The sequence below is a fragment of the Saccopteryx bilineata genome, chromosome 1 (genome assembly GCF_036850765.1).
Source record: "Saccopteryx bilineata isolate mSacBil1 chromosome 1, mSacBil1_pri_phased_curated, whole genome shotgun sequence".
NCBI classification, from domain to species: domain Eukaryota; kingdom Metazoa; phylum Chordata; class Mammalia; order Chiroptera; family Emballonuridae; genus Saccopteryx; species Saccopteryx bilineata.
In genome coordinates, this window is record NC_089490.1 from 401,548,337 (window position 1) to 401,575,843 (window position 27,507).

Below are 27,507 nucleotides of genomic sequence, written 5' to 3' on the forward strand. Positions count from 1 at the left end.
TTCCAAGGAGGTGCGCAGTATCCAGCTGCTTTACAGAAAAAGAAACTGAGGCCTAGAAAGGGAACAGGATAATCCAGAGAGGTAGGCTGGGGCTAGACCCCGGGCCTGAGGACTCTGTGTCCAGTGCCCCGCCAGCCTCTCAGAGGCCCTGGTGAGCACATCTCCACCTTTGTCCCCCGACCTGGGAGTGAGGAGCTGGGTTCCGCCTAGAGGAAACTCCCGGGACTCCGAGGTGCGCTTGGGGATCTTGGCTCAGACCCAGAAGCGTCGCGCAGCTCCCGGGAGCAGAGAGAGCGTTCGGGGTTGTCACTTTAAATTAAAGAGGGAGCGGGCGGGCGGGCGAGCGCGAGGGAGCGCGCGGCGGGCTCCAGGGAGCGTGCCCGGACTGCGGCGCAGCTCCTGTCCGCCGCCCCGGCCCGGCCGAGCCCCTGGCCCGCGCCCCGCTCCTCCAAGGCGGGCGCCGGGCGACAGTGCCGGGGTGGCGCTGCAGGCAACAGCCGGGCTGGACCACAGCCGAGCTGGGCGCTGGTGCGTGCGCGCTGCAGAAGGTCGGCCGGATACCCGGAGCCCGGAGCCGCGGTCCCTACCGGAGCCGCAGTCCACGCCGGAGCCTGAGCGGCGGCTCCTCCGCGGAGCTGGGGTGAGTACGTACCGGCCGACCCCCGCATACGGCGCGCGGACGCACGCAGGGCCCCCTACCCGGGCCGCAGACCCCAGCTCCGAACACTCCGCGCGTCTGCACACCCGCGCTGGAGCCAGGCGCCCTTCCCCGGCCCGGCCACTCCGAGCAGTGCGCATCGCATCGCGCCCGCCCGCACGCCCGCCCCGCGTGTGAACACGCGCAGCTTCCCCGGCCATTTACACGCCTTCCCGGCGTCCGCGCCGCACGCACGCCCCTCATTCACAGCACCTTGACTGTCCCCACTGTGCGGAATCGCTTCACACAGCAATTCAGTCAGCTCTCCATACACCCCGCCCCATAGACCCTGGGGGTGCCCGCGGTAAGGGTGCCTGGGCTTAGAAAATGCCTCAACCCTGAGAGACATGTCGTACTCTATCGCTGGGAGGCCCGGGAGCCTAGGAAAGGTTCTTCAGCCGCCATCCGATGTCACCAGCCTGGGTAGGGGGCTTGCCAGGAGCCCTTCAGAACCTTCGACGCCGGCTGCTCTTTGGTAGAGGGAACTTACGCGTCTCAGGGCCTCGGATGTAGATTTGAGCTGAGATTGGGGTGGGAGTGGGCAGAACAAGAGAACCTGGAGCCAAACGTGCCCTGAGCCAGCCAACGTGGTGACCCCACTTCCAGGGACTGCAGAGGAAGTGTGAGCCCCCTCTTCAGTCAGTGAGGCCATCTGCACCCCAAAGTGTCTGGGAAACTTGCACCCCAGAATGTCAGTCCCTTCCCCTAGCCTGGACTTGACAAGTTTGGAAAGAAAGCCGCTGTTTGCTTTCTACTCGAAGTGGGGAAACTGAGGCCCAGATCTGACAGGTGATCCACCCCAGGTAACTCAACCAGTCTGGAGAAGGGTCAAGCCAAGTACCCGAGCCCGTCCTCCCCAAGATGAAACCTTTCCCAAGAAGCTTGGGAGAGGGGGGGTTCAAGCTTGGACTCTGCCTTTTGTCTGCTGGGGTGACTGGGCGGGTCATTTCCTGCACCTAAGTTTTCTCACCCATTCAATAGTCAAAGTAGCAGCCTCCTCAGAGGGAGGCAGGGAGAATTTGCTGAAATAATACATAGCAAATCCTAGTGGTACCCAATAAATGCCAGTCACCACCACCCTAGCCAGTCTGTACTGTGGTTTCTGTGGGCTTTGGGGAGGGTAGTAAGATGTGATTATCTCAGGAAGTGGGGCACGCTTGAAAAAAATTTCTGCCCTGGCCTAACAGCTCCGTTGGTTAGAGCATTGTCTTGAAGCACAGAGGTTGCCAGTTTGATCCCCAGTTAGGGCACATACAGGAACAGATTGATATTCCTGTTTCTCTTTCTCTCTCCCTTCCCCTTCTTCTCACTCTAAAATCAATAAAAATAAATATTTAAGCCCAGCCTGTGTGGTGCAGTGGGTAGAACATCAACCTGGAATGCTAAGGGCACCAGTTCAAATTCCTGGGCTTGCCTAATCAAGGCACATATGACAAGCAACACGCAAGCCATGAACAAATAAAATGAAGCAACTATTAGTTGATACTTCTCGCTGCCCCCCCCACTCTCCTCTCTCTGTAAAATCAATAAATAAAATCTTAAAAAAAAAAAAAAAGAATTTCAAACCTAAAGATCCTAATGGCCTGACCAGAAGGTGGCGCAGTGGATAGCGCGTCGGACTGGGATGTAGAGGACCCAGGTTCGAGACCCTGAGGTCGCCAGCTTGAGCGCGGGCTCGACTGATTTGAGCAAAGCTCACCAGCTTGGAGCCAAGGTTGCTGGGTCAGCAAGGGGTTACTTCATCTGCTGAAGGCCCACAGTCAAGGCACATATGAGAAACAATCAATGAACAAGTAAGGTGTCGCAACGAAAAACTGATAATTGATGCTTCTCATCTCTCGCCATTCCTGTCTGTTTGTCCCTATCTATCCCTCTCTCTGACTCTTTCTCTTTCTCTGTAAAAAAAAAAATCATAATGAGTTTCACAATCTGGGAGGTCAAGTTCTGCCCTGTTCCCACCCCAGTCTTTCCCGTTACCTGCTGGCTTCAGAGTGAGGGGAGGGAGAAAGAACCCCTTGCTGGCCAGAGATGTGATTAGAGACATAATGAGCAAGAAAATGGGGTGAGGAGCAGAGACATGGAGCCCCATACTGCAGAGAGAGGCACAGAATTCCTGGAAAGCCATTTCTCTGACATTCTCAGGAGGGGCCTAGACTGTGGTCAATTCTGCGGCCCCGTGGAAGTTCTTCCCACCTACCTCCACCCCTGGAAAGTTGAGTCAGAAGGTAGCATGGTGACCAAGAGCCCAGGCCCAGATCCGTCACACCTTGGTGCCAATCCCCGTATTGCCAGTCCGATGCTGAGTGACTAGGGGCCCCAGCTTCCTCATCTTTAAAATCAGGGTCCATTTTTCCATTCAATCGTCAGGTCTATATTGTGTGCCTACTATGAGCTAAGCATGGTGCTGAGCACTCAGCATCTGTTGTGTCTAATTCTTATAGCATTAGGTAGGTATTGCCAGGTAGGTATGATTAAGTCTGGATTAGAACGTAGAGCTCTTTTTCATGAGCATGCTCCATGAAGGTTAGGGTTTGGGGCGTTGGGGCCAGAATGAATATAGATTGGGTGGGGAAGGGTGTCAGGAAGGGGACACGGATCCGAAGAACTCAGATTTGGGTTTGGGACAGCTCTGGCTCCCCTCACCCCTGCTGAGCTCCATTTCCTGTATGTCCGAAGCTGGGGAAAGCTCTGGTCACAGGCTGCCCTGGCCTCAGATATGTCATGTCAGCATCTTGTTTTGAGCCAAAGCCGCAGCCCCTCTGCCTGGCAGATCTCCAGGCTGCCGGCGGGAGCCTGCTGGGGTTGTCCTAGTCAGTGAAATGAAGGCAGGGGGTCCTGGGGGACACTGAGTAGCACCATTAAGAAAGGCACTTGAGGCAGAGCCAGATCTGGCTCGGTCTCTGCTCCCTGCTTACTGGTTAGGTGCCTTGGGCAAATTCACTGCCCTTCTCTGAGCCTCACTTTCCTGGAATTAATAATAGGATGTGCCCCATAGGGGTCTTGGGAGCAGTGAAGTCCTTGGCACAGGGGCTGTGGTTACTAATAGAAGAGACACTGGAGATTGACCAGGCAGTGGCGCAGTAGATAGAGCAATGGACTGGGATGCGGAGGACCCAGGTTCGAGATCCTGAGGTCGCCAGCTTGAGCGCGGGCTCATCTGGTTTGAGCAAAGCTCACCAGCTTGGACCCAAGGTCACTGGCTTGAACAAGGGGTTACTTGGTCTGCTGTACCCCACAGTCAAGGCACACATAAGAAAGCAATCAATGAACAACTAAGGTGTCACAACGAAAAATTAATGATTGATGCTTCTCATCTCTCTCCATTCCTGTCTGTCTGTCCCTATCTATCCCTCTCTCTGACTCTCTCTCTCTCTGTCTCTGAAAAAAAAAAGAAGAGACACTGGACCCAGCAGTGGGTATGGCTGCCAAGCCCAGCTCCACCAATGCTGGCTGCGTGGATGTGGGAAACTCATTTAACCTTTCTGAACCTCCCCTAGCTCATCTGAAGGCTTGCTTACCAGGCTTATGAACGAAGATGCTTCCAGAGACCATTAGGTTCTGGCAGTGAATGGAGGGGTGCAAGGCCCCAGGCCTGCTGAGCAAGTGCCCTGTCTGAAGGGGCAGAGCCTGCTCAGCTCCAGCTTGGGCTATTTTGAGGGGTTGTGGGGGATACATTCCCATTGTCAGAAGATATTCTAACTTTTAAAGGAAAACTGTGGCCCTGGCCGGTTGGCTCAGCGGTAGAGCGTCATCCCAGCGTGTGGAAGTCCCAGGTTCAATTCCCGGCCAGGGAACACAGGAGAAGCGCCTATCTGCATCTCCATCCTTCCCCCTCTCCTTCCTCTCTGTCTCTTTCTTCCCCTCCAATAGCCAAGGCTCCAATGGAGCAGAGTTGACCCGGGCACTGAGGACGGCTCCATGGCCTCCGCCTCAGGTGCTAGAATGGCTCCGGTTGCAGCAGAGCAATGCCTCAGATGGGCAGAGCATCACCCCTTGGTGGGTTTGCTGGGTGCATCTGGTCAGGCACATGTGGGAGTCTGTCAGACTGCCTCTCCGCTTCTAACTTCAGAAAAATACAATAAAAAAAAAGGAAAGCTGGAAATACATCTTTTTTTGGGGGGGGGATTTTTACCAAATTTTAAATGTTGGCAATTTACTTTTTTTTTTTTTTTTAATTATTGATTGATTTGAGAGAGAGCAAGGGAGAGACAGACAGACAGAAACATTGATCCATTCCTGTGTGTGTCCTGACTGGAGATTGAACCAGCAACCCTTACATATTGGGACAATGCTCCAACCGAGCTAGCCAGCCAGGGCATCACATTAACTTAAGACAAATGAAATACATCTTCAGGCTGGCTGTGTTGCCCACACGATTCCACAGCTCAAACAAGGGGCAAGGAGGCCTTTTGGACAAATGGCCAGGCCAAGATCCCCACAGCTAACGTTTGCCAAGCTCGACCGTATTTACTTCTCATTCCACCCTCCTGGCACCCTGATTGGGCCATCAGGAGTCCCGTTTTACAGATGAGACAACCAAGGCTCAGAACTGGTGAGGCGGCAGATCTGTCCTCCCTCCTCTCAGGCAGATGTGCTCTGGTGTGGGAACCTTTGGCCTGGGTGTGGCTGGAGTCATTCACACCACAGAAATCACAGCTCTCAGGCAAAGGGGGGAGGAGGCTGTGATGAGGGTAACATGGGAATCTGGAGTCTGAGCTGGGCTAGCCTTGGTGGGATGGGGGCCCTTGGATGGCCAGCAGTCTGATCAGCAGACTGTCCCATACCACGTGTACTTGCCACAGGGGCATTCCCAGCCCACAGTGCTGGGGTAGGCCATCCCGGTGCAGCCCCACTGTCAAAATTCTGCTTGTGCCAGAGGAGCAGGAAAGAAAGCTGCTGGTATATCAGATTCCCAGCAGGGCAGAGACAGGCTGAGACCTGTGTGCTCACATTAACGCGCGCGTTGCAGTGTGTCCAGATTCCCTTCTGCCAGGAGCTAGGGCCACCCTGGGCTTGTACACAGTGCCCTATTTGATCTTCAAGTTCTCAGGAAAGTTTTGAAACCATGGACCTGCCTGCAAGTCAGGCACAAGGGTAGGATCATGGAGCTGGATGGCCTGGGTCGAACAGTCTCTTAACTATGTGGCCTGGGGCAAATGACCTTACTTTCATGCCTCAGGACTCTCCTCTGCAACCCAGAGATAATAATAGTACCTATCTGTGATAGATAGAGAATGAGATGGGCTACTCTGTAGGCAAAGTGCTTAGAGCTGCAGTTGAGTGTAGGAGTGCTTGGCAGGGTTAAGATCATTATGATGATCTCCAGCCCAGGTCCCAGGAATGAGCTTCCCCTTTGAGTCAGCATCTCCCTCCCATCACCATGACAACCCACATCTCAGCGAGTGGGGGCATCAGCAGGGAGCTGGGAGCAAGGAGCTGTCTGTGCACCTGGCAGGCCTTCTCCCAGGGCCTGGTCCGCCCTGCTTCTCCAGGCCTCCTGCCCTGGGACTTGAGGCACTCCCATAGGTTCTGGATAAACCTGTCTGGATCATGGCACTTCAAGTGCTTGGCTCCAAAGCCACAGACTGGGGAGAACCCCAGGGTTCTGGAAAATGCCCAGGAAAATATTCACCCTCTGATTGGACCCCAGTCCCAAAGGGAGCCACAGAGTGCTTTGAGGAGTTGCAAACAGGCTAGCCACAGCCAGGCAGCTTTCTTTTCACACTGTGCCCAAATGCTGTTTACATTTGTTGTGAATTGGTACAACATTTAAAAATCAAGAAACTGCACAGAAACTATCCAAGCCTTTCTTTAAAGAGCCAGAAGGTCTGGCGCTGCCGGACGGCCTTTCCCAGGAACAGAAACACGCTGCCCTTGCGCTGGCAAGCGCTCTACAGTTTATACACACGGACACATGTACACGCACACACATGCATGCACACACATATACACACACACACCACATCGCCTCCCATGTGTCCCACCTCACCTGTCTGTGACTACCTCTCTGTGCCACGAGGGAACACGGAGTTTGAGGAGGGGGTTATCTTGTCCTGACGTGTCCCTTGAGCTGAGACCCATACAACTCATCCTGATTCCTCTTTGCACCCCCACCCACCCATTTAGAATATGTCTGTGAGCCAGATTTCTTCTTAGCAACAGCAATAATAAAATGATGAGCCGTCTCTGAGTTCAGGTAATGGCTTGTATGAGCTTCCAGACCTTGGAGGGTGGGGCGGGGAGGACAGAGAATAGAATATTGCAGAAATGCAGCCTTTCCTTTTCCAGTTTAAACAAGAGCATTTGAAGTGCAGTCATGCGTCATAAGACGATTTCGTCATTGGGTGAACATCACAGAGTGTGCTCACAGAAGGCTAGGTGGTCTAGTCTACTGTAGCTCATCTAGGCTATGTGGTCTAGTTTATTGCTCCTTGGCTACTAACCTGTACAGCATGTTGCTGTCTGAATACTGTAGCCAATTGCCACACATTGTACTATGACATTATGATGGTTAATGAAGTCACCAGGTGATAAGAATTTTCAGTTTCCTTATAATCTTATGGGAGCATCCGCGAAAATGTGGTCCACAGTACTGTTCAGCGGGCACTCCAGGGGGCCTGCTCTAAAGCATAACAAAGAGGCAGTGCTGGTCAGCCTGTTGTTGGTAGGATGGAAGTGAGGTAGGGATGCCGAGTCAGCAAATACAAAACATGGGATGCCTGGCAATTTTTGCATTTCAAGTTAACAGTGAATACATTTTTAGTAAAAGTATATTCCAATATTTGGACATATTTATACTAAAAACTAATCTGAAATTCAAATGTCACTGGCATCTTGTGTTTTATCTGGCAACCCTGAGGTGAAGTCTCAGAGTGCTTAAATAAAGTTTTAGACACCATTTTTTTAATGCTATTTTATTCTTTTTTTGTGTGTGTATTTTTTTTCTGAAGTTGGAAACGGGAGGCAGTCAGACAGACGCCCGCATGCGCCCAACCGGGATCCACCCGGCATGCCCACCAGGGGGCGATGCTCTGCCCATCTGGGGCGTTGCTCTGTTGCAACCAGAGCCATTCTAGTGCCTGAGGCAGAGAGCATGGAGCCATCCTCAGCGCCTGGGCCAACTTTGCTCCAATGGAGTCTCAGCTGCGGGAGGGGAAGAGAGAGACAGAGAGGAAGGAGAGGGGGAGGGGTGAAGAAGCAGATGGGCGCTTCTCCTGTGTGCCCTGGCCAGGAATCAAACCCAGGACTCCTGCACACCAAGCCGACACTCTACCACTGAGCCAACCTGCCAGGGCTAAAAAATGCTATTTTAAAAACCACCTACTAGCCTGACCAGGCAGTGGTGCAGTGGATAGAGCATCGGACTGGGATGTGGAGGACCCAGGTTCGAGACCCTGAGGTCGCCAGCTTGAGCGCGAGCTCATCTGGTTTGACCAAGGCTCACCAGCTTGAACCCAAGGCCACTGGCTCGAGCAAGGGGTCACTCATTCTGCTGTAGCCCCCTGGTCAAGGAACATATGAGAAATAAATCAATGAACAACTAAGGAGCTGCAATGAAGAATTGATGTTTCTCATCTCTCTCTGTTCCTGTCTGTTTGTCCCTATCTGTCCCTCTCTCAGTCTCTCCCACAAGAAAAAAAAAACCCCACCTACTATAGGAAACTGAGACTCATGAACACAGAAAAAAGTGAAGTGTTTTCCAGGGGGAGGACCAGGGGAGAGGCATAAAGAGGGAAAAGATATATCTCACATAGGTGGGATATAAAACTGAGACTCATGGCCTGACCTGTGGTGGCGCAGTGGATCGAGCATCCACCTGGAACGCTGAGGTCACCGGTTCGAAAACCCTGGGCTTGCCTGGTCAAGGCACACATGACAAGCAACTACTACAAGTTGATGCTTCCTGCTCCTCCCTCTTCTCTCTCTCTCCTCTTTCTAAAAATCAATAAATTAAATCTAAAAAAAAAAACCTCCAAAACTAGAAAAAACTGAGACTCATGGACATAAGTAAAAATGAAGTGGTTACAAGGGGGTGGGGAGGAAAGAGGGACAAATATACAGAGATGGAAGATGATTTGACTTTGGGTGATGGGCACACAACACAATCAACAGTTCAGATGCTTTAGAGATGTTCACCTGAAACCGGTGTACTATTGTTGATCAATGTTACCTCATGAAATTTAATCTACATAAAAATTAAAAAATAAAAATAAAAAACCACCTACTTTTGCCTGGGCCCCACTCACAGCTAAGTGTCAACTCTGAATGACAGGCACATGGGCCCAGGGAGGCCGGGGCACAGGGTTTGGGTTGGGGACCCTCTGAAGCCCTCTCCTCTGACTCTCTCTTCCCTTCTAGTGTCAGCCGCTGCAGCGGGCATCATGGCCGTGGATGTGGCAGAACACCACCTGAGCGGTGAGTCCCAGCAGCAAGCATGCCATCTCGCAGGACCCTCCCACCAGCCCTGGGGTGCGGGGATCAGTGGGACACCAATCATGGCCCTGTTTTACTGGTAAGGACCATCAGTGACTTGCCCAAGGTCACAAAGCCTTGGGGACATGGGGCTGGGACCAGTCTGAAATCTCTTCCTCTCTCTGCTCCAGTGGCTCCCACTGTAGAAGTGACCCATTTGGCTTGAGGGGATCTCAGGAGGCCCATGTCCCACTGCTCCCTAAGGACAAGCCTGTGCCATAGAATCCACTCACCAGGGCCATTCCTGGAGCCTCTCAGGAGCCAAGTGAGAGGAAACCCAGGAAGGTTGGTGTTAGATCCACAGGACATTAACCTTCGAGATCGCCCAGACCAGGGATGGCAAATACTTGGGATACAGTTCCCACCTCCCCTGTGTGCCCGGTGGGCACTGAGTGTGGGCATGGCCTGTCCCCTTTTACAAACAGGAAGAGGGAGGCTTAGTGAGGGAAAGGGATGGTGAGTATAGGTAATGGAGTCAGGGCATGAATCAGGTTCTCCTGACTGGTGTCCCCATCACTCTAGTTCCTGCCCCAGCATGGTCCCCAACCAGCCCAGGGCTGAGCTGAGGGGTGTTCCAGGGACCACCTTTCCCAACCCCCAGCCAGGGATTCTCACCTGCAGCCTCCCAGTTCCTGGCCCAAGCTCTGGTGTAGCCTTGGGCAAGTGATAAAACCTTTCTGAGCCTCCATTTACTTATCCGTAAAATGGGGCAATGAGGCCTGCCCCAACGACTGCTGGGAAGACTCCATGAGCTAAACTATGTGAATTACCCAGCAGAGTGGAAACACAGCTATCCCCCAACTCCGGGCTTTGCTGTTCCTTTTGCCTGGAGTTGCCTCCCTCTGCCTGGCTAAGACCTCAGATCTGCTGTGGAGGTTACCAGCACAGATCTGGAGCAAGATTGGCAGTGAATATCTCCTCTGTCCCTCACCTTCCTCATCTGTAAAATGGGGCATAATAATAGAACCTTCCTCCCACAGTTGTTCTGAGGACCCAATGGGTTAATACACGTGAAGCGCTTGGCACAGAGCCTGGTAAACAATAAATGGAAGGGAACCTATTATAACTCCAAGTCCTCTTCTGGTCTCAGCCTTGACCTCACTTCTCTTGGGAATTCTTCCCATACTGTCCTAAGGCCGCTACAGTAAATGAATAAATAGAGTATCAATTACCATCATTGCGCATTACCTTCCTGAGGCTGCCCCTTCATGCCCGTGGCCCTGCCCTCCTTTCCTGTCCAGCAGGGCTCTGCTTCAGTCCTCCGCTTCCCTGGGATCCGCCCTCTCAGAGGGGGCTGGCTCCGCTTTGTCACCTTGCAGGCCCCCTGCCCACATCCAGGCCCTCTGTGCACACTACTCAGCAGGAGCCTCTCACGTATGCCTCTCTCTGTCCAGTCAGACAGGTGCATTTCCACCCCATCCCCGGTTCATCAGACGGACTCCCAGGACTTTCCCTGACCTCAGCAGGGCTGGCCCTGGGGCCTCTGTAGATCTTTGTTGTGGGTTTTTTTAGACCACAAATTACATTCCAGCAACCAAAGGCTTTTCTCCCAGTCCCTGCATCCTTACTTCCTGCTCTTCTCATTCTTCCCTGGTCCGCCCAGACCTTACCCATCCGCTGTGTGGTTCTTCACATCAAAACCATGTGGTTATACCAAGTCAGAGATTGATTTTTTTTTTTTTTTTTTTTTTTTTTTGCCTCTTAACATTGCCTGAAACGTTTTTCTGCACAGTGACGTCCTAATGACTTAAGTTATTCTCAAAGGCCAATGACATTCCCTTCTAAGAGCACCAGGGCCCCCGTCAGACCTTTAGACTGTTTCCAGATTTCTGTTGTTATAAATACAGCCTTGATGACTCATGTCAGACAGAAAACTTGTTGGGATTTTTCCCTTAGAATAAATGCCCTGGGTGGAACCGCTGGATGGGGATGTTTTGTGGCCATTTCCTTTTTCCGGATGAGGAGACCGAGCCCAGAGAGGCTAGGGCGCCTGGACTTCTCACCCCTGTGGCCTTGAGCCGATAGATAGATGCATTCGTTCACCTCTCCAGCCTTGGTTCTCTATAAAGTGGAGGTAGGGAACCACACAGGGGGCTGCATGCTGGGTGAACACCAGGGCTGCAGGCTGGGCCCTGCCCTCTTCCAGAGTGGGTTAGTGTCCATGCTGGCTAAAGTTAGCTGGGCCCAAGGCAGCAGGGGCAGGCTGAGGCCTCCCACTGCCAGAGGGGCCTCCACTGCTCTGTGACTCCTCCCTGTGTGGCTGGGCTTCAGGGGACAAAGGCCAGGAGCCCTGCCAGCCCCCATGCCCCACCCCCTCTCTCCCCCTTGGCACTCTGAACACTCTGGAGCTTGTATACCCCCCTTTTCTTCCTCCCCTAACCCCAGCCCCTGTCACCTTGGCCTGGCAAACTTCTCTCTCTTCTTTCATATCTCAGCTTAGATATTCCTCTGGGAAGGGACATCCTTCTCCAGCTCCAGGAAGCCCTCCTGGGCTGTTCCCATCACTCTGATTTGTCTGTTTGCCTACCCCACCCCCTAGACAGTGAGCTGGGCCTGCAGCTGACTCCCTCCACAAGGTGCTCACACACAGGAGGTGCTCAGTGGATGTGCCATGAGAAATGCCCTCCCCACCTCTCTGTGCCCTGCTACTCGGGGGACTGCACTGGGTGGAGACCCGGTGGGGCAGTGGTTACCTCTGCTTGCTCTGTAGTCTGGCTGTCAGAGTTGGAATCCCAATACCAACCCCTTCCTGGCTCTGTGACTTTGGGCAAGTTCTTTGTATGTCTCAGTTTCCCCATTTGAATTGAGCATAGAGGCAACACTAAGAATGGTCAAGGGAAGTGTACTTGCCAACAACAGTGTGACCTTCTACAGAATGTGAAGCGTGAACCACTATCACAGTGGCTCTTCTGGGGGCCTGCAACGCCAGGTTCCCTTTTAACATGCACAGACTACCGCGTGCCAAGCATTGTGCTAGGTGAGGACCCACCCACACAGTTAAGGAAGAGACAGTCAATTCCTGTGTCTGGGGCTGGGGAGGCTCAGATAAGGAAAGTTATTTACTCTCAGTGGACAAACAGCATTTGAGCATCTGGATTTGTCCCCAAGCCCTGCACAGCCTGCAGTCACCTCTCACTTCTGGCTGAGATATTTTTTTTATTTTTTGGTAACAGCTTGATTGAGATAAAATTCACATACAAATTCAGCCACTTAAGGGCTACAATTCACTGGGCTTTAGTATATTGTGCAGCCATCAGCACCATCAATTTCCAGAGTATGTTCATCGTCCCAGAAAGAAACCCCCTGGTCTACCTTCCTCCGTGTGCCCCCAGCCCTGACCATCACAAACCTACTTTCTGTCTGCATGGATTTGCCTGTCCTGGAATCAGAGAACATATGGTCTGTCATGTCTGGCTTCTTTCACTTAGCATAAGGTTTTCAAGTCAACCGTGTTGTAACATGTACTAGAACTGTGTTCCTTTCTATGGCTGAACAATATTCCATTGTGTGGATAGACTACATTTTATTTATCCATTCATCCATTGATAGACATTGGGTTGTTCTAGATGAGGTTTGCGGCAAAAAATGGGATCATATTTTGTTTCCCAACCCCTTTCCTCTTTCCCCAGACCCCAAAAGGCTTCTTGATGATCTAGAAGCAGGAGGTCCTCTGAAGGCTGAGGTCCGAGAACTCAGAGGCAAGAGCAATCCTATTTGTTTACAGCCTAAAGAATATATAAAATTGCTCACAGCTCTTCATCTGTTTTAGTTAGGTGTCCCTCATGCTAGAAATGTCTGTTTTCATGGGAAAGAGGATTAAAGCAGAAATCACAGAGAGTGTATTCTTGTTCAACCCTGGATCCCCAGCTCCTAGCATCTACCCTGCCACATAGAAGGCACTCAGTAGATATTCATTCAGTGAACAAGTCGATGCTAAACCATGGGCTCCTTGGGTGGGGATCTGTCACCACCGAGGGTCCCCCCCCCCGCCGCCCACTAATGAGAGTCTGCTTTTGCCTTGTAGTCATCAAGAGCCCACCTGAGTGGGAGGTGGGCGTCTATGCCGCGGGGGCCCTGGCACTGCTGGGCATCGCAGCTGTGAGCCTGTGGAAGCTCTGGACATCAGGGAGCTTCCCCAGCCCCTCCCCGTTCCCCAACTACGACTACAGGTACCTTCAGCAGAAGTACGGCGAGACCTACGCAGAGGCCAAGCAGAAGGTGAGGCGCTCCGCTCTGCTCCGTAGGTGCGCACGGAGCGGTGTAGCCACGCCCCCGCCATCTGCTCTCAGGATCCGCCTCCACTCCCTCCCCATCTAGCTTCCTCCTGCTTAATTTTCTCCTGGGAACGGAGGCCCTCACTTTTTGGCATATCTCAACCCTATCCCGGTGCTAGGGAATCCATGAATACCTGTCGAATGAATGAATGAGTGAATGGTTTCACTTTTTAAAAACTATCCTGTGAAAAATACAGGAAAATATAAATAAGAAGGAAACTTCTCCCAATACCACCACCCAGAGGCAAGCAAAAGTTCATTGTTTTTAAACTATTAACATTTTGAGGTCCTGGCCAGTTGGCTCAGCAGTAGAGCATTGGCCTGGCATGTGGAAGTCCTGGGTTCAATTCCCAGTCAGGGCACACAGGAGAAGCACCCATCTGCTTCTCCACCCCTCCCTCCCTACTTCTCTGTCTCTCTCTTCCCCTCCCCCACAGCCATAGCTTGAATGGTTTGAACAAGTTGGTCCCCGGCACTGAGGCTGGCACCATGGGCTTGCCTCAGGTGCTAAAATGGCTCAGTTGCTGAACAGCAGCCCAGGATAGGCAGAGCATCACCCAGTAGGGGGCTTTCCAGGTGGATCTGGATTGGGTGCATGCAGGAGTCTGTCTCTGCCTCCCTGCCTCTCACTTAAATTTTTTTTCCAATTTATTTCTTTTCAATATTTTTAATCTGCCCCCCCCAGTCTTTTTTCTGTGCATAGTTTTACACAATGGGTGTTGTTTCTACCTAGAACTGTATCCCTTGCTCTTCTCATCTCCCTTATAACTGAAGCATTTTGCCACATTCTTGAACAACCATTGTAAATATCATTTTAAGATTCCTTTTTATGTATCTACCATAATTTACTAAATGCCATGATAAATGATGTCGTGAGTGTTTTATAGGTAAAACTTTGTCTTCATTGGGATTATGTGCTTTGAATAGCTGCCCAGATGTGGAATTGCCGTAGCTGGGAGCACATTTACTGGGCTCTCGGCATCTACTGCTGAGTGTGTTTCATCATTTGATACTTGGCTGAGAATTTTTCTAACATGATGTAGAGCCCCAGAGAGCACAGCCAGAATCTGTCACCAGATACGCGTCCCACATGCTCACTCATTTGGGGTTTTGAAGGGGACTATCTCTTACCCTGTTGGAGGGACTGTAAATTGACACAACTTTTCTAAAGAGCATTTTTTTTTTTTACAGAGACAGAGAGAGAGTCAGAGAGAGGGATAGACAGGGACAGACAGACAGGAATGGAGAGAGATGAGAAGCATCAATCATTAGTTTTTCGTTGCGCGTTGCAACACCTTAGTTGTTCAATGATTGCTTTCTCATATGTGGCTTAACTGCAGGCCTTCAGCAAACCGAGTAACCCCTTGCTCGAGCCAGAAACATTGGATTGAAGCTGGTGAGCTTTTTGCTCAAACCAGATGAGCCCGTGCTCAAGCTGGCGACCTCGGGGTCTCGAACCTGGGTCCTCTGCATCCCAGTCTGACGCTCTATCCACTGCGCCACCGCCTTGTCAGGCTCTAAAGAGCATTTTTGTGACAAGCAACAAACACTTTCCAAAAGACTGTGATCTCTAAGTCAGGATTTTAAGAAAGCTACTCAAGGCTGCATTATTCATATTTAGGGGGGAGGAAATAGAAGCAACATAAATGTTCAATAGGAGGGGAATTATAAAATAAATTATAGCTATTCACTCAATGGAAAATTGGGAGGGGCAATTAAAAATTACAGTAATGAAAACTATGTAGCTACAGGAGAGATGCTTGTGGGACAGAGGCTTTTGTTTTCTCAAATCTTATGAAGGTCAGTTTAGACCAAAGAAAAATTGAATATTATCTCAGGTTGCAAACATTATTTGAAAACTTCCGGCCCTGGCCGGTTGGCTCAGCGGTAGAGCGTCGGCCTAGCGTGCGGAGGACCCGGGTTCGATTCCCGGCCAGGGCACACAGGAGAAGCGCCCATTTGCTTCTCCACCCCTCCGCCGCGCTTTCCTCTCTGTCTCTCTCTTCTCCTCCCGCAGCCAAGGCTCCATTGGAGCAAAGATGGCCCGGGCGCTGGGGATGGCTCTGTGGCCTCTGCCCCAGGCGCTAGAGTGGCTCTGGTCGCAACATGGCGACGCCCAGGATGGGCAGATTATCGCCCCCTGGTGGGCAGAGCATCGTCCTCTGGTGGGCAGAGCGTTGCCCCTGGTGGGCGTGCCGGGTGGATCCCGGTCGGGCGCATGCGGGAGTCTGTCTGACTGTCTCTCCCCATTTCCAGCTTCAGAAAAAATGAAAAAAAAAAAAGAAAACTTCCTTTGAGGCTGTTTGATCATCTGCGGAGTAGCTGTGCTCTAGTATTCTGACCCCTTCCCCTTCTCTGGACACCTAGATTGCTAACTATCTTTCCTTTTTATAAACATCACTGCAGTGAACCACTTTATGTAGGGAAGTCAGTCCCTATAAGGGAACATTTTGAGAAAACGCTCTCTTACGTCCTGGTTAGAGAGAGAAAACTGAGTGACATGAAATAACATTAAACAAGGGCCTTCTGAACTATGACAGACCCTGTTTGTGTAAAAGGGGAACTTGGAGGTGCCTCAAAGGAGCAGGGATTCCTGTGTCTCTTTGCCGTCTCAACACCGTTGCCCCCGTGATGCTCCCGTGTCCCTTTTCTCACCCCCAGAGAGTGCCTGCCTGGAATGTCCAGCGGGCCAGCACTCGGGGACCACCCGGCTGCAAAGACAGCCTCAGCATGGAGGACACCTTTGAGAGCATCAGCGAGCTGGGTCCCCTGGAGCTGATGGGCCGTGAGCTGGACCTGGCCCCCTACGGGACCCTCCGGAAGTCGCAGTCAGCCGACTCCCTCAATTCCATCTCCTCCGTGAGCAACACCTTTGGGCAGGACTTCACGCTGGGCCAGGTGGAAGTGAGCATGGACTACGATGCCGCCTCCCACACCCTGCACGTGGCTGTGCTGCAGGGCAAGGATCTCCTGGAGCGGGAGGAAGCCAGCTTCGAGTCCTGCTTCATGCGCGTCAGCCTGCTGCCTGATGAGCAGATCGTGGGCATTTCCCGGGTAAGCAGGGGTTGCCAGGCGGGTGGGTGGGGCAGAGGTGTGCTCCTGCTCTCTGGAGGCATCCCGGGGCAGGACAGTCTGCAGAGCCAGGCAGGATCAGACGAGGGTGCTGGACAGTGGACTTGGATGCTGGTGCCAGAGCCTGAGGTGCTGACCCCCTCTGTGTGCAGTTCCCAGCGTTCCTGCCACGTGAATCCAGTGTGTGGTCACTGTCCATTTCCACAGCTTGGGGCCCTGACAGGAAAGGGATGACATACTCAAGTCAGCTGATTTAAGGAGAGCTTAATAACAGGACTGATAACCATGCTGTGGGGGTAGTATATAGGGTGACCCAAGGATAGTTTGGTACCCTGGTCTGAAAAGATAAGGGGAAAGAGAGGTTACCAGACCCAAAAAGAGACAAGTATATAGAGAAGGCCACCTTGATAGACGCTGTGCCCTTTGGCCAGGGGACACGGTCGGCCCACAGTCCACATGCAGAGGAGCTGGGGGAATAAGCACTCTGACCTCCAGCCTCTGCCGAGTAACTACCACTGGCTGGTGACCCCGCCAGAAGCCAGAGGCCAAGGGAATGAGCTGATGTAGCCCATGGAGGTCAGCTCCTGGGGCAGAAAGTGGGGTGGAGGTAACCCAGGAAGGGCAAGGAGAGGGACCCAGCACACCCTGCCCAGGCTACCCCCAGTGTCCCTCCACCTTGCCAGAGGGAGCGAAGCCTCCATGAGACACACCCTCCTGGCCAGCCCCAGCGGCCAGGAGCTCCAGGCTGGGCGGACAGGTCCAGATGCCGTGGCTGGAAGTCCTGAAGTGGTTAAGGTCAACACACCATGGCCTCTGACCAGAGCAGGAGGAGCCCGAGGACCCACAGGACCAAGTGGCTCTGACTCCTCAAAGACCCACCTGTGTCTGGTCACCTTTACCATGCTGAAAATTGGTTGTTCCTCGGTGGTGCGGACTGTCATCCCTCTCCTGCCTCCCGCTGATCCCCTCATTCTAGAAGGGTCTATTTTTTTTTTTCCTGAAGCTGGAAACGGGGAGAGATGGTCAGACAGACTCCCGCATGCGCCTGACCGGGATCCACCCGGCACGCCCACCAGGGGCTACACTCTGCCCACCAGGGGGCGATGCTCTGCCCCTCCGGGGCATGGCTCTGCCGCGACCAGAGCCACTCCAGAGCCTGGGGCAGAGGCCAAGGAGCCATCCCCAGCGTCCGGGCCATCTTTGCTCCAATGGAGCCTCGGCTGCAGGAGGGGAAGAGACAGAGAGGAAGGAGGGGAGGGTGGAGAAGCAAATGGGCGCTTCTCCTATGTGCCCTGGCCGGGAATCGAACCCAGGTCCCCCGCACGCCAGGCCGACGCTCTACCGCTGAGCCAACCGGCCAGGGCCTAGAAGGGTCTAAAACTGACCACCAGCCATGTGCATGTAGGGCCCAAAACAGGGCAGCCCAGCTTCCGAGAGGCAGGTCAGTGGTGGTTAGGAGCAGGATCGTGGAGCCTGGCTGCCCAGGTTTGAATCCTGGACCCCTACTTCCTGGCAGTGTGACTTTGGGTAAAGTCACTTAAGCTCTCTGCGACTATTTCCCCATCTGTCAAATGGGCATCATAATTCTTGAGGAGGGGATGTGTTCATATATGCAAACTGCTTTGCCGGGCCCTTGGTAAACACTCAACAGATCGTCTGTCAGGACTGTGAAGCATTCCTGTTGAGCCCGATCCACACTGCCTGTGACCAAGGCAGCCTGGAGGACCCTGAGTAGTTCTGGACACATCCCTTGAGAGGGGACATGGGCAGACAGCAGCTGCCACTGCCTGCTGTGTGCTGAGAACCTGGTTGTCAGGGCCCAGCACATCCACAGTTCTCTCATTACCCTAATGTGATGGATTGAGGGCCACATACAGATGAGGAAACTGAGGCTCAGGAAAGTGCTTGGCCCAAGACAATCCCAGCAAGTGAGCAGGAGACCTGGAACTCGACCCGGGATTCCCACTTCCTCCCCCCATGTGCTCATAAAGCACAATGCAAAGCGACCGGCTGGCCGGGGAACCTGGGCCCCTGTGGGCAGGGGACAGCCAAGAGGCTGGCTTGGCCCAAGGAAGGGGAAATGGCACGAATACCACGAGGAACCTGAATGCCAAGGGCAGGACCAAGAGGTACCGCCTTCTCCTGCGGGGTAAGGAGCCCTCGCTTCTCGAGTAGGGACTGATTGGGTGGGGAATGTAGCTCCCTGGAGCCAAATAAGAGGAACTTTCCCACAGCCCAGGCAGGCACCAGGTGTGGTTCAGAGAACCTGGAGGTGCTGCTGGACTTATTCCCATGAAGGCAGGCTTCTTACCTCCTAGCCCAGCCAATCCCAGTGAGTGGGTAGCTGCCCCAAGGTTGAGCAGCCCCCAGCTTTGGGCGAGGTGCCAGGAATGAGAGCACCTCTCTTTAAATATTGCCAGGCAGTGACTAAGGCAGCCCCGCATGGAAGGGGGGCAGTGCCCGCGAGTGCACCTTCCCAGGGGCCTGCCCACGCTTCCTGGGAGGAGGCCAGTGGCACCCACCAGCAGGATGGGGCTTGGAGATGGAGTCAGCACAGCGTTGCCTAGTCATTCCGTCTGTCTGTCCATACACCACAACGTTCAGACAGTCCTGGGCCAGGCTGGGGGCTGGAGGGGCTGGGCCACCCATGGTTCTCAACTCCACAGACAATTAGCCACACTCACCGCATGCCTGGCCCAGGGCCGGACTTGAACACATGCAAGAAGTGATGAGACCAGCTCAGCTAGTGCGTTGTGAGGCTTCTGTGGAGCCATGGGCACTGCGGATGGGACTTGGTTAGGGGCAGATTGTAGAAGCTTCGAATGCCAGGCCACCAGATTGACCACCACTGAGGGGAGAACAGGGAAGCTGTTAGATCATCATGGCCAAGGCACCAAAAGAAGGATTGGCATTGGAGTTGTGGGGACAGCAGAGCCAGGATGCTCGCCCGGGTTCCGGACTCCCCATCCAGTGCTCTCCCCCTGCCATGGCCGGCAGGACCCTGGTGCCACCCCTCCCCAGCTTTGAGGTGCCCTCCATGGGCCTTTCTCTCTGCAGATCCAGAGGAACGCCTACTCCATCTTCTTTGACGAGAAGTTCTCCATCCCCCTGGACCCTGCAGCCCTAGAGGAGAAGAGCCTGCGGTTTTCTGTTTTCGGGATTGATGAGGATGAGCGGAACGTCAGCACGGGCGTGGTGGAGCTGAAGCTCTCTGTCCTTGACCTCCCGCTGCAGCCCTTCGGAGGCTGGCTCTACTTGCAGGACCAGAATAAGGTGAGTCTGCCCACCTGTCCACCTATGAAGAGTGACACACACACACACACACACACACACACACACTTCAGAGGAGGGGCTCCACTGTCCTCTGCGGCAGCCTGGACACCAGCCTCATGCAAGAATATCCATGTTACCACATGCAAATGAAAAGCACCCCGACCACTGTACATAGCTCATCTACTGCTCGTGCCTCCAAACCTGCAGGAACTCCACGCCTACAGAGCTTCTGTTAGGGAAGCACTCCTCTGGCCATGACGTGAATTATTTCAGACAGCAGCCAAGATGTTTATTTTTTATAAATGGAAGAGTGCTTGGGGAGCATTGCTGTTATTTCAGCAAATGATCTACTAATGCCAGGCCATTTGGACCTCTATGTATCACTCCCACAGAATGTCTTTCTTGGCCTAGAATGAGGCAATATAACTGCATTGGGGTGCTGCACTGAACAGGCCACCGCTGGCCCTCTGTCTAAGGCAGGACCTGTCCTGTGGGAGGGAGGGATGACACATGCCTCGTGGAGTGGGGAGGGCAGCTCCTTTCTCAATCCCACCAGTCTGCTGCCCTGGTAGAGGGGCCCCAAGAACAACAAGTTCTCAGTGGAGAAGGATACTTCTGTCTTTCCCTGGACACGTCAGGGAACAGAAGCCCTCTGAGCCACACCCCCGTCCTCTAGGCCGCCGATGCTGTGGGTGAGATCCTGCTCTCCCTCAGCTACCTGCCCACAGCCGAGCGCCTCACCGTGGTCGTGGTGAAGGCCAAGAATCTCATCTGGACCAATGACAAGACCACAGCAGGTAAGGTCCCGCCAGCTGCCTGGCTCCTCCAGGGGGTTGGTGGGAGCTGTGGTCCAGCTGTTGAGCCCTGGGCATCTGGACACATCTGAAGGTACGGGGCACAGGGCCAGGCCCCCCAGCCCTGGCTTTGGCTGAGCTCAGGAGCCATGTATGGTGGAAAGATGAGTCTAGCTGGGGAACCGTGGGAACCACAGAAGGAGGCAGGGAGCCCCTGCAGGCAGAGAGCTGGGAGGCTGGGAGGCTAAGAGCCGAAGGCTGGGGCACTGGGAAGGGACCAAGGTGAGCACCCACTTCCCAGAACTGGAATTCTGGGTGGAGGCTCCATTCCCAGAGATCAGACTGCATTCCAGATCCCAAACGGGGACTAGGGCCCCTGCATTGCTGTGGGTGCCAAGCAGGACCCAGTGTCCCAGGTCTGCAGGGGACTCTAGTCCCAGGTAACTGAGGACAGAGGACTGGGGGAGCCCAACCTACTGGAACCGGGGGGGACCCGGGGTCCAGGCGGGCACAGCAAGGATAACCAGTGGGCGGTAGGTGACAAGCAGACGGAGACTTGTTATTTTAGAGCCCCATATTGTTGAGTCAAACCCTGCTGAGCGGTGCCGGGTGACTCAGCGCTGACGTCTGCGCTCGGGCCATTTATAGAATGAAAAGTGGTGGGTTGGCCAAGTCCCCCGAGCGTCGTGTGAGGGGAGCACACATCTGGGCTGGGAGGCACGCTGCCCACTTCTGAAACCCAGCCATTCTCCTAACTCGGACGTGAGCCTGTTTTCTCGTCTGTCAACCAGGAAAGAAATAAAGGACCAGTGGCTGGACTGCAGGAGAGGATGGCAATAGTGAAGTTTGGGGGAGTTTAGAGCCAGTGGGCCCCTGGGATGGGCAGAGCTGTGCCAAGTGAGTATGGCACCGGCCCTCACCTCCACCCTCTCACCCACCCACCCCCCAGACCCCTACGTCAAGGTGTACCTGCTGCAGGATGGGAGGAAGATGAGCAAAAAGAAGACGGCTGTGAAGAGGGATGACCCCAACCCAGTGTTCAATGAAGCCATGATCTTCTCGGTGCCAGCCATAGTGCTCCAGGTGCGGGGGAAATGGCGCAGGGGGTAGGGGCAGGGCCCGGCCAGCCCTGGGGCTCTGGGGCCATTTCATCTCCTGCAGCCCCGCTGCTCGGAGCTCTGGCGCATGCTGATGCTTTGCCTCAAGCCATGTAGTCGAGAAGCATTTATGAGCACCTGCTAGATACCAGCCCGATGGTGGGTGCTGGGGACACAGGCACTGCCTCCTTGGTGCTTACGAGGGACAGGCAGGAAAGTCTTCAGGCAATCCTAATCAGCGGAGGGCATGCCAGGCGTGGGTGGTCAGGGGAGGCTTCTGCAGAAGGGCTCAGCTAAGCTGAGGTAGGGAGAAGGCAGTTAGTTCCCAGTGGAGGGAACTGCAGAGACCTGGACATGAGCCAGCACTAGCCCAACGGCACAGAGTTCTGCCCTAAGTCTCCAGAGGTTCTACCTGCAGAGGGGCCCTGCTGAGCTCCCTACACTCCCATGGCCTTCGGGAGGTGACCCCCTCCCAGCACAGATGTCACAGACCAAGGGTGGGGGAACTGCGGAGGATTTGGCCCGAGCCATGCCAGTGGTCCTGCTTGCATGCCTCAGAGGATGGGGAATTCACCACCTCTCCTCACTCCCATCTTCCATCCTGGGGCATTCCTAACAGTGAGAAAGTCCTTTTGTACTTTGAGCCAAAAGCTGCCTCTTAACCCTGGGGCTGCGCAGAAAGCTACTTAATCTCTCCCCCACGACACCCTAAATATGAAAGCTCAGAGTTCTGCCTCAGTCTGCATGATCCTATTCCAAGCAAACATCCCAGCCTCTCTGGTTGGTCCTGGGTGTCGCTACCTTGCCCTGCCACCCATCTATCCCTCACCCCCCACTGGGTGGTCATAGTATTGCTACACCACAGCCTCCAGGGATCAGAGCCTTCTTGGAACCAGGGGGAGAGGGGTGGGAGCGAAGAGGAGATCAGGCAGGGTTCTAGTTTCAGCTTGACTACTTTGAGCTCAGGCAAGTTCCTTCCCTTCCTCAGTAGAGTCCAACCTGCAATTATATTAGGAAGAAAAGCCCACGTTGTAACGCTCTGTGTATAGGCACCTTTCTAAGTGCCTTACATTTTAACTCATTTTGTTCCCAGAACGGGTAGGGACTACTATTATCACGATTTTACAGATGGGGAAACTGAAGAAGGAATAACCCAGGTCACTGTCCAAGGTCACACAGCAGGGAAGCGGAGAGGCCAGCATTTGAACCTGGCTATCTGGTGCTGCTGCGGTGTAGGGAGGCAGCAGCAGAAGCCTGTAGGGTTAGGCAGATCAGAGGAGAGGATCCAGGGAGCCATGCCTGGCACCACACTGAGTCCTGGCATTGTGGACTGGGCCCCAGGAGCTATGGAGGACCTCTGGCACTGTCCCTGGTCCCTACTACCCATTATTACTTCTTCCCCAGGACCTGTCTCTCCGTGTGACAGTGGCTGAGAGCAGCAGTGATGGCCGTGGGGACAACGTGGGCCATGTCATCATCGGGCCATCAGCTAGTGGCATGGGTACCACACACTGGAACCAGATGCTGGCCACGCTGCGCAGGCCTGTGTCCATGTGGCACCCAGTCCGGCGAAACTAGCAGTGGGGGCGAGGCCAGGGTGGGCACTGGTGCTGCCTGGAGCCTGGCACAAGCTCTGGTGTGACACCCTTCTCCATTGTCCAGCTGGAGCCATGAATGCTGGGGTCCCCCAATGGACTCCCCATGAGCCATATTGGTCCCTCTCTCTAGACTGCAGTGGGGGAACAGGCCCAGGCTTTCTCCCACTGAGGACCTGCTGTAGCTGGGCACTGGACTATTGTTCTCCCATTTTGAGATCCCGAACAGGTCCGTCCCTTGGCCTGGGGTGACCTTGGCCTCTCAGAGCTCCCCATACCCCACCCTGGCTTGGAAGCCAGTGCCAAGCTGGGCATATACTGGAACAAAGCAAGTCTTGGGGGCCAGGCACCTGGTAGTCACCAGCAGACGTGACATGAACAAGACACAGACCCCTAGGTTGCTAAGAAGACAAGATACCCTGTCCTAGTGGTCGGCTCAGTGCTGAATGGTGGCCCAGCCAGGTGGTCTCGGGGAAGGCTCTGGGGGCTGGAGGACGAGATGGGAGCTGTAGTCTGAGGGGCAGTGAAAGAACTGAGAGTGTCCCAGGCAGGCAACCCCACCTCAGCATGGCAGGGATGTGACCTTCCCCACACACAGTCCTCAGCCCACTGTGGTGGACACAAGGGCCTCTCTCCGGGCAGGAGCAGAGACCAAGAGACCAGGCCAAGGAAAGGCCCACAGGCCACCTGGGACACTGGCTCTGGAGTCATTCTATGAAATCTACTCCCTTGAACCATAACCCTTACAAGGCCCAGAGATCCACAGAGACCCAGACCCAGGACCCTGCATTCGGTTCTGTGCGCACTGCACATTGGCTCCACGGCGTCCAGTGGAGTCCTGCCAGGCCAGGCTCTGATGGGAAGAGGTGTCTCAGCCTGTGAGGGACTGGTGGGCGATGGGACAGCCAGGACATGGGCTGCAGGGTGTCTGGTGGGGAGGCCTCTGTGGGCTGCAGGCCCCTGAGAGGACTCGGTGGAGCAGGAGACCCTTGGGCTGGGCCACGGAGAGAGAGGCAGCCTGTGACGGACAGTTGAGGGGGGGGTCAGGATAGAATGTGGGGCTGGGAGGAAGTGGCTCTGGGGCACAGTCCCCCATGCAGATCCTGAGATGAGGCTTCAAGGGCGAGGGGTCTGTCAGGGGAGAGCCCCCAAGAGAAACCTGTAAGAGAGAGAGGGAAGCCGCGAGCAGCAAGCAAGTTGTCACTTCCAGAGTCTAGTGTCAACCTGGTGGCTTGAGGAAGCCAGAGGGTGACTGGCACCCCAGGGGGGTCCTGCCCAGAAGTTAAGGGGCGGGCTATCTTACCCCCACATGGACCAGCTTGGACCACCGTCTCACCGCCCGCTGGAGAAAGGGTCTGTGACTGAGGGGGCCCCACCCACCAGAGGCAGCCCCGCAGAAGCAGGCAGCTGTGTGCCCCACCAGCTGAAGGTTGGCTGTCCCTGCGAGTTCGAAGGGACTAGGGACTGGATAGGGGGCAGTATCTACTGCATGGAGCCACTCACGGGTGAGCACATGGGCTCCTGGGCTGGCTGCCTGTAGCCCTGGTGAGCCATGGAGACCCAGGTCCACCAGTTATCCCCTATGATGTGGCAGGAGGGGTTGGCTGAAACTCAGTGGGAGGCCCAGGGTAGCATTGGGATTAGAGGCAGGACTGTGGCTTTCCCCACCTACCACAGCTATGGCCCATCCCTGAGGCCAGGCTGGCTGCCTGTGGCCAGCACTCGGAGGTCTGCACGGCACGGGCCAGCACAGGACCCCGGGACATGCCGCTGGTGAGCCTCTGCAGCCTGGGAGACCCAAGCTCTTCCCCCCCCCCCCAGTGGCTGTGCTGTGCAGGGCCATGACTCCCCTCCCCGCCCCCCTCTTTCCTTCCCTCTAACTGCATGAAATGTTGACTGTGCACCTGGGATGGGCGTGGTGGGGACTGAGTATGCTGACTGGAATGATTCTAGAACCAAAATAAAGCTGGGGCAGGAACGAGGGGGCTTCCAGGGAGCCCTGCTCAGCCCAAATCACCTTCATCTCTTCTTCAGGAACCAGGGACTCGGGCCTCTGCCCAGCTTACTGCTGCTGGGTGCCCAGAAGGAGGGGTAGGCCCTGATCTGGTTGGGAAGACCATGACAAGGACCAATGCCATCAGGCTGTGGGAAGCTCAGAGAAGGGGCCCAAAGCCAGGCCTGGTGGGGAGGGTGGCAGTAGGGAATATCAAGGAAGGCTTCCCAGTGGTGTTGCTGACCTAAGTCTCCAGGGCATGAAGTACCATAAAGCCGAAAAGGGTGGATAAGGCCCAGAAAGCATTCCTGGCAGAGGGAACAGCATAAGAAAAGGACAGGAGTGGGCACAAATTTGGCCAATTTATCGACCTTGCTAGAGCCAAGTTAGGGGAGGGTGGGGGAGAAAAGAGCGGAAGAATGGCTTGCGGGGAGAAGGGCCGCATGAGGCAGCGAGCGCAATGCCCGGCCTGCCACTCTGCCACACTTAGAGGGAGGTACTGTGTCATCTCCTTCTTTGCAGATGCGGAAACTGAAGCTCAGAGGTTAGGTAACTAGCCCAAGATCACACAGCCTGAAAGTCTTAGAGCAGGCATTCAAGCTCGGCTGTCTGGCTCCAGAGCTCATGCTCCTAACCACTGCCCGCCGCAACTCCTCAAGAGTGGGGCTGGGCGGCAACAGAGATGGCCCTCTGGGTCCCAGGCTGCTCTGGATTCTCCCTGCCTCCCCCTTCCCCCACCGCAGCCTCCCCCGAAAGATCACGGCAAGCATGGAGGAGGGGGGTCTGGGTGGGCATTCCCAATATCCCCCAGGAGGCTGGCCCCCAGCCAGGCCTGACGGTGAAGAGCTTCTGTGGGCACCACCACCCCCAACACAAGAAGGACAGACAGGAGAGACAGGCAGGAGCCCATGACGGTTGACATCAGGGAAAGCCTCCCAGAGGAGGTAGAAACATGAGCTCTGGCTTTGCAGGGGGCAGACTACACCCTTGGGAGGAAGAAGAGGGGCCTCCAGGCAGGGGAACTGCCCACCCAGGTGTTGCATGTATCTGGGTAGCAGAAACCAGGTGTGGCTGAGCTGGGGAGGCTTGTGTCAGGGCTGAGGCCGGAGCTCCTGGTCCTGTTGACAGCGAGGAGCCACAGAGGAGTCCTGGGCAGGAGCAAGTCACAGGAGGGAGGCAGGACGGGGAGCACCCTAAGCAGTTCTGGAAATGAGGGACATCAGCAGGCTGCTCTGGGTCAGTGAGGAGCAGTCCAGGCTGCCTTTAAGTGTTAAGTTCCTTCTGCGCGCTCGGTTGAAGAGAAGTGTTAAGTTCCTTCAACTGGGCCCCAACCCAGCTGCACCCATCTCTCCCTGCCCCCCTTCTCCCTCATCTTGCCCCCACTCCAACTTCAGGCCCATGGGCCTGCTTTGAAGGTCTCAGGCCCCCTCTGGGAGCTGTCCAGGATAGGCTGAGCCCCGCCCCGGGACAGGTGTGGAGGTTGCTGACCTGACCAGCAGCATTGGCCAGGCCGGGCCTGCGTGTGCGAGGGGCAGGACCAGCCCGTTGATCACCCACAGTTGACAGTAGCTCCAAACTTCCCTTCCTCTCCCCTGCCTGCGGTCCGTCAGGACTGCCAACACCGGAAGCGAGCGACAATCCAAAAGGCTAAATAAACACTAAAGCTGGGCCACAAGGCTCCCTCACACTCTGCCCGCTCCCACCCCGTAATCAACCTTCTCGTCCCACTCAGAAGCATCAGTCATGGTGAGGCAGGAAGGGGAGGTGGCGCAGAGGGCCGCATCCCCAGCCCGGGGCTCCACTCACATGGTCGCCAGGGTTGAGTTGATCTGGGGGGCCCGAAGAAGAAAATTTGCGAGAAGAGGCCCTTCTGGGTTCGGCCTACCATAGACCTAGGTCTGCTGCTTACTTGCTGTGTGACGAGTCCCTTCCCCTTGAGAACTTCCGTTTCCCTATTAAGGAACAAGCAAATTGGACAAGAAGGCCTCTAAAGGCCCCCCTGTTGCCTATAATTTTGGGGGATTCTGTGTGTAGGGACTCTAGAGTCCCGTGGCTTGGTTCAGAACCCCAGCTCCTCCACTTACCAGCTGTGGGGTCTCTGGGCCTCAGTTTCCTCAATTGTCAAAGAGGATGAGGAAGTATACAGATGTCATCGGATGGAGTGAAATGACACATGCCAGGTGTCTGGCCCACTGTAGGTGCTCAGCAAACGTGAGGTCAAGGCTCTGGGTGGAGTTCCA

At 54.7% G+C, this 27,507-nt stretch overlaps 1 protein-coding gene across 2 annotated transcripts; it reads left to right on the forward strand.

The window, feature by feature from the left end:
- The first annotated feature begins 320 nt into the window (after positions 1 to 320).
- Positions 321 to 26,957, forward strand: SYT12 (synaptotagmin 12). 2 transcript variants are annotated; one of them, XM_066252171.1, is made up of 8 exons: positions 321 to 640; positions 9,056 to 9,112; positions 13,194 to 13,387; positions 16,105 to 16,497; positions 19,573 to 19,788; positions 20,465 to 20,585; positions 21,532 to 21,665; positions 23,084 to 26,957. In XM_066252171.1, the coding sequence occupies exons 2-8, from the start codon at positions 9,079 to 9,081 to the stop codon at positions 23,255 to 23,257; spliced, it is 1,266 nt and encodes a 421-aa protein (XP_066108268.1). In that variant the 5' UTR covers positions 321 to 640; positions 9,056 to 9,078; the 3' UTR covers positions 23,258 to 26,957. The 2 variants fall into 2 exon arrangements, with proteins under 2 accessions (XP_066108268.1, XP_066108269.1); XM_066252172.1 differs by lacking the exon at positions 321 to 640 and having other exon boundaries at positions 9,088 to 9,209.
- The last annotated feature ends 550 nt before the right edge of the window (positions 26,958 to 27,507 follow it).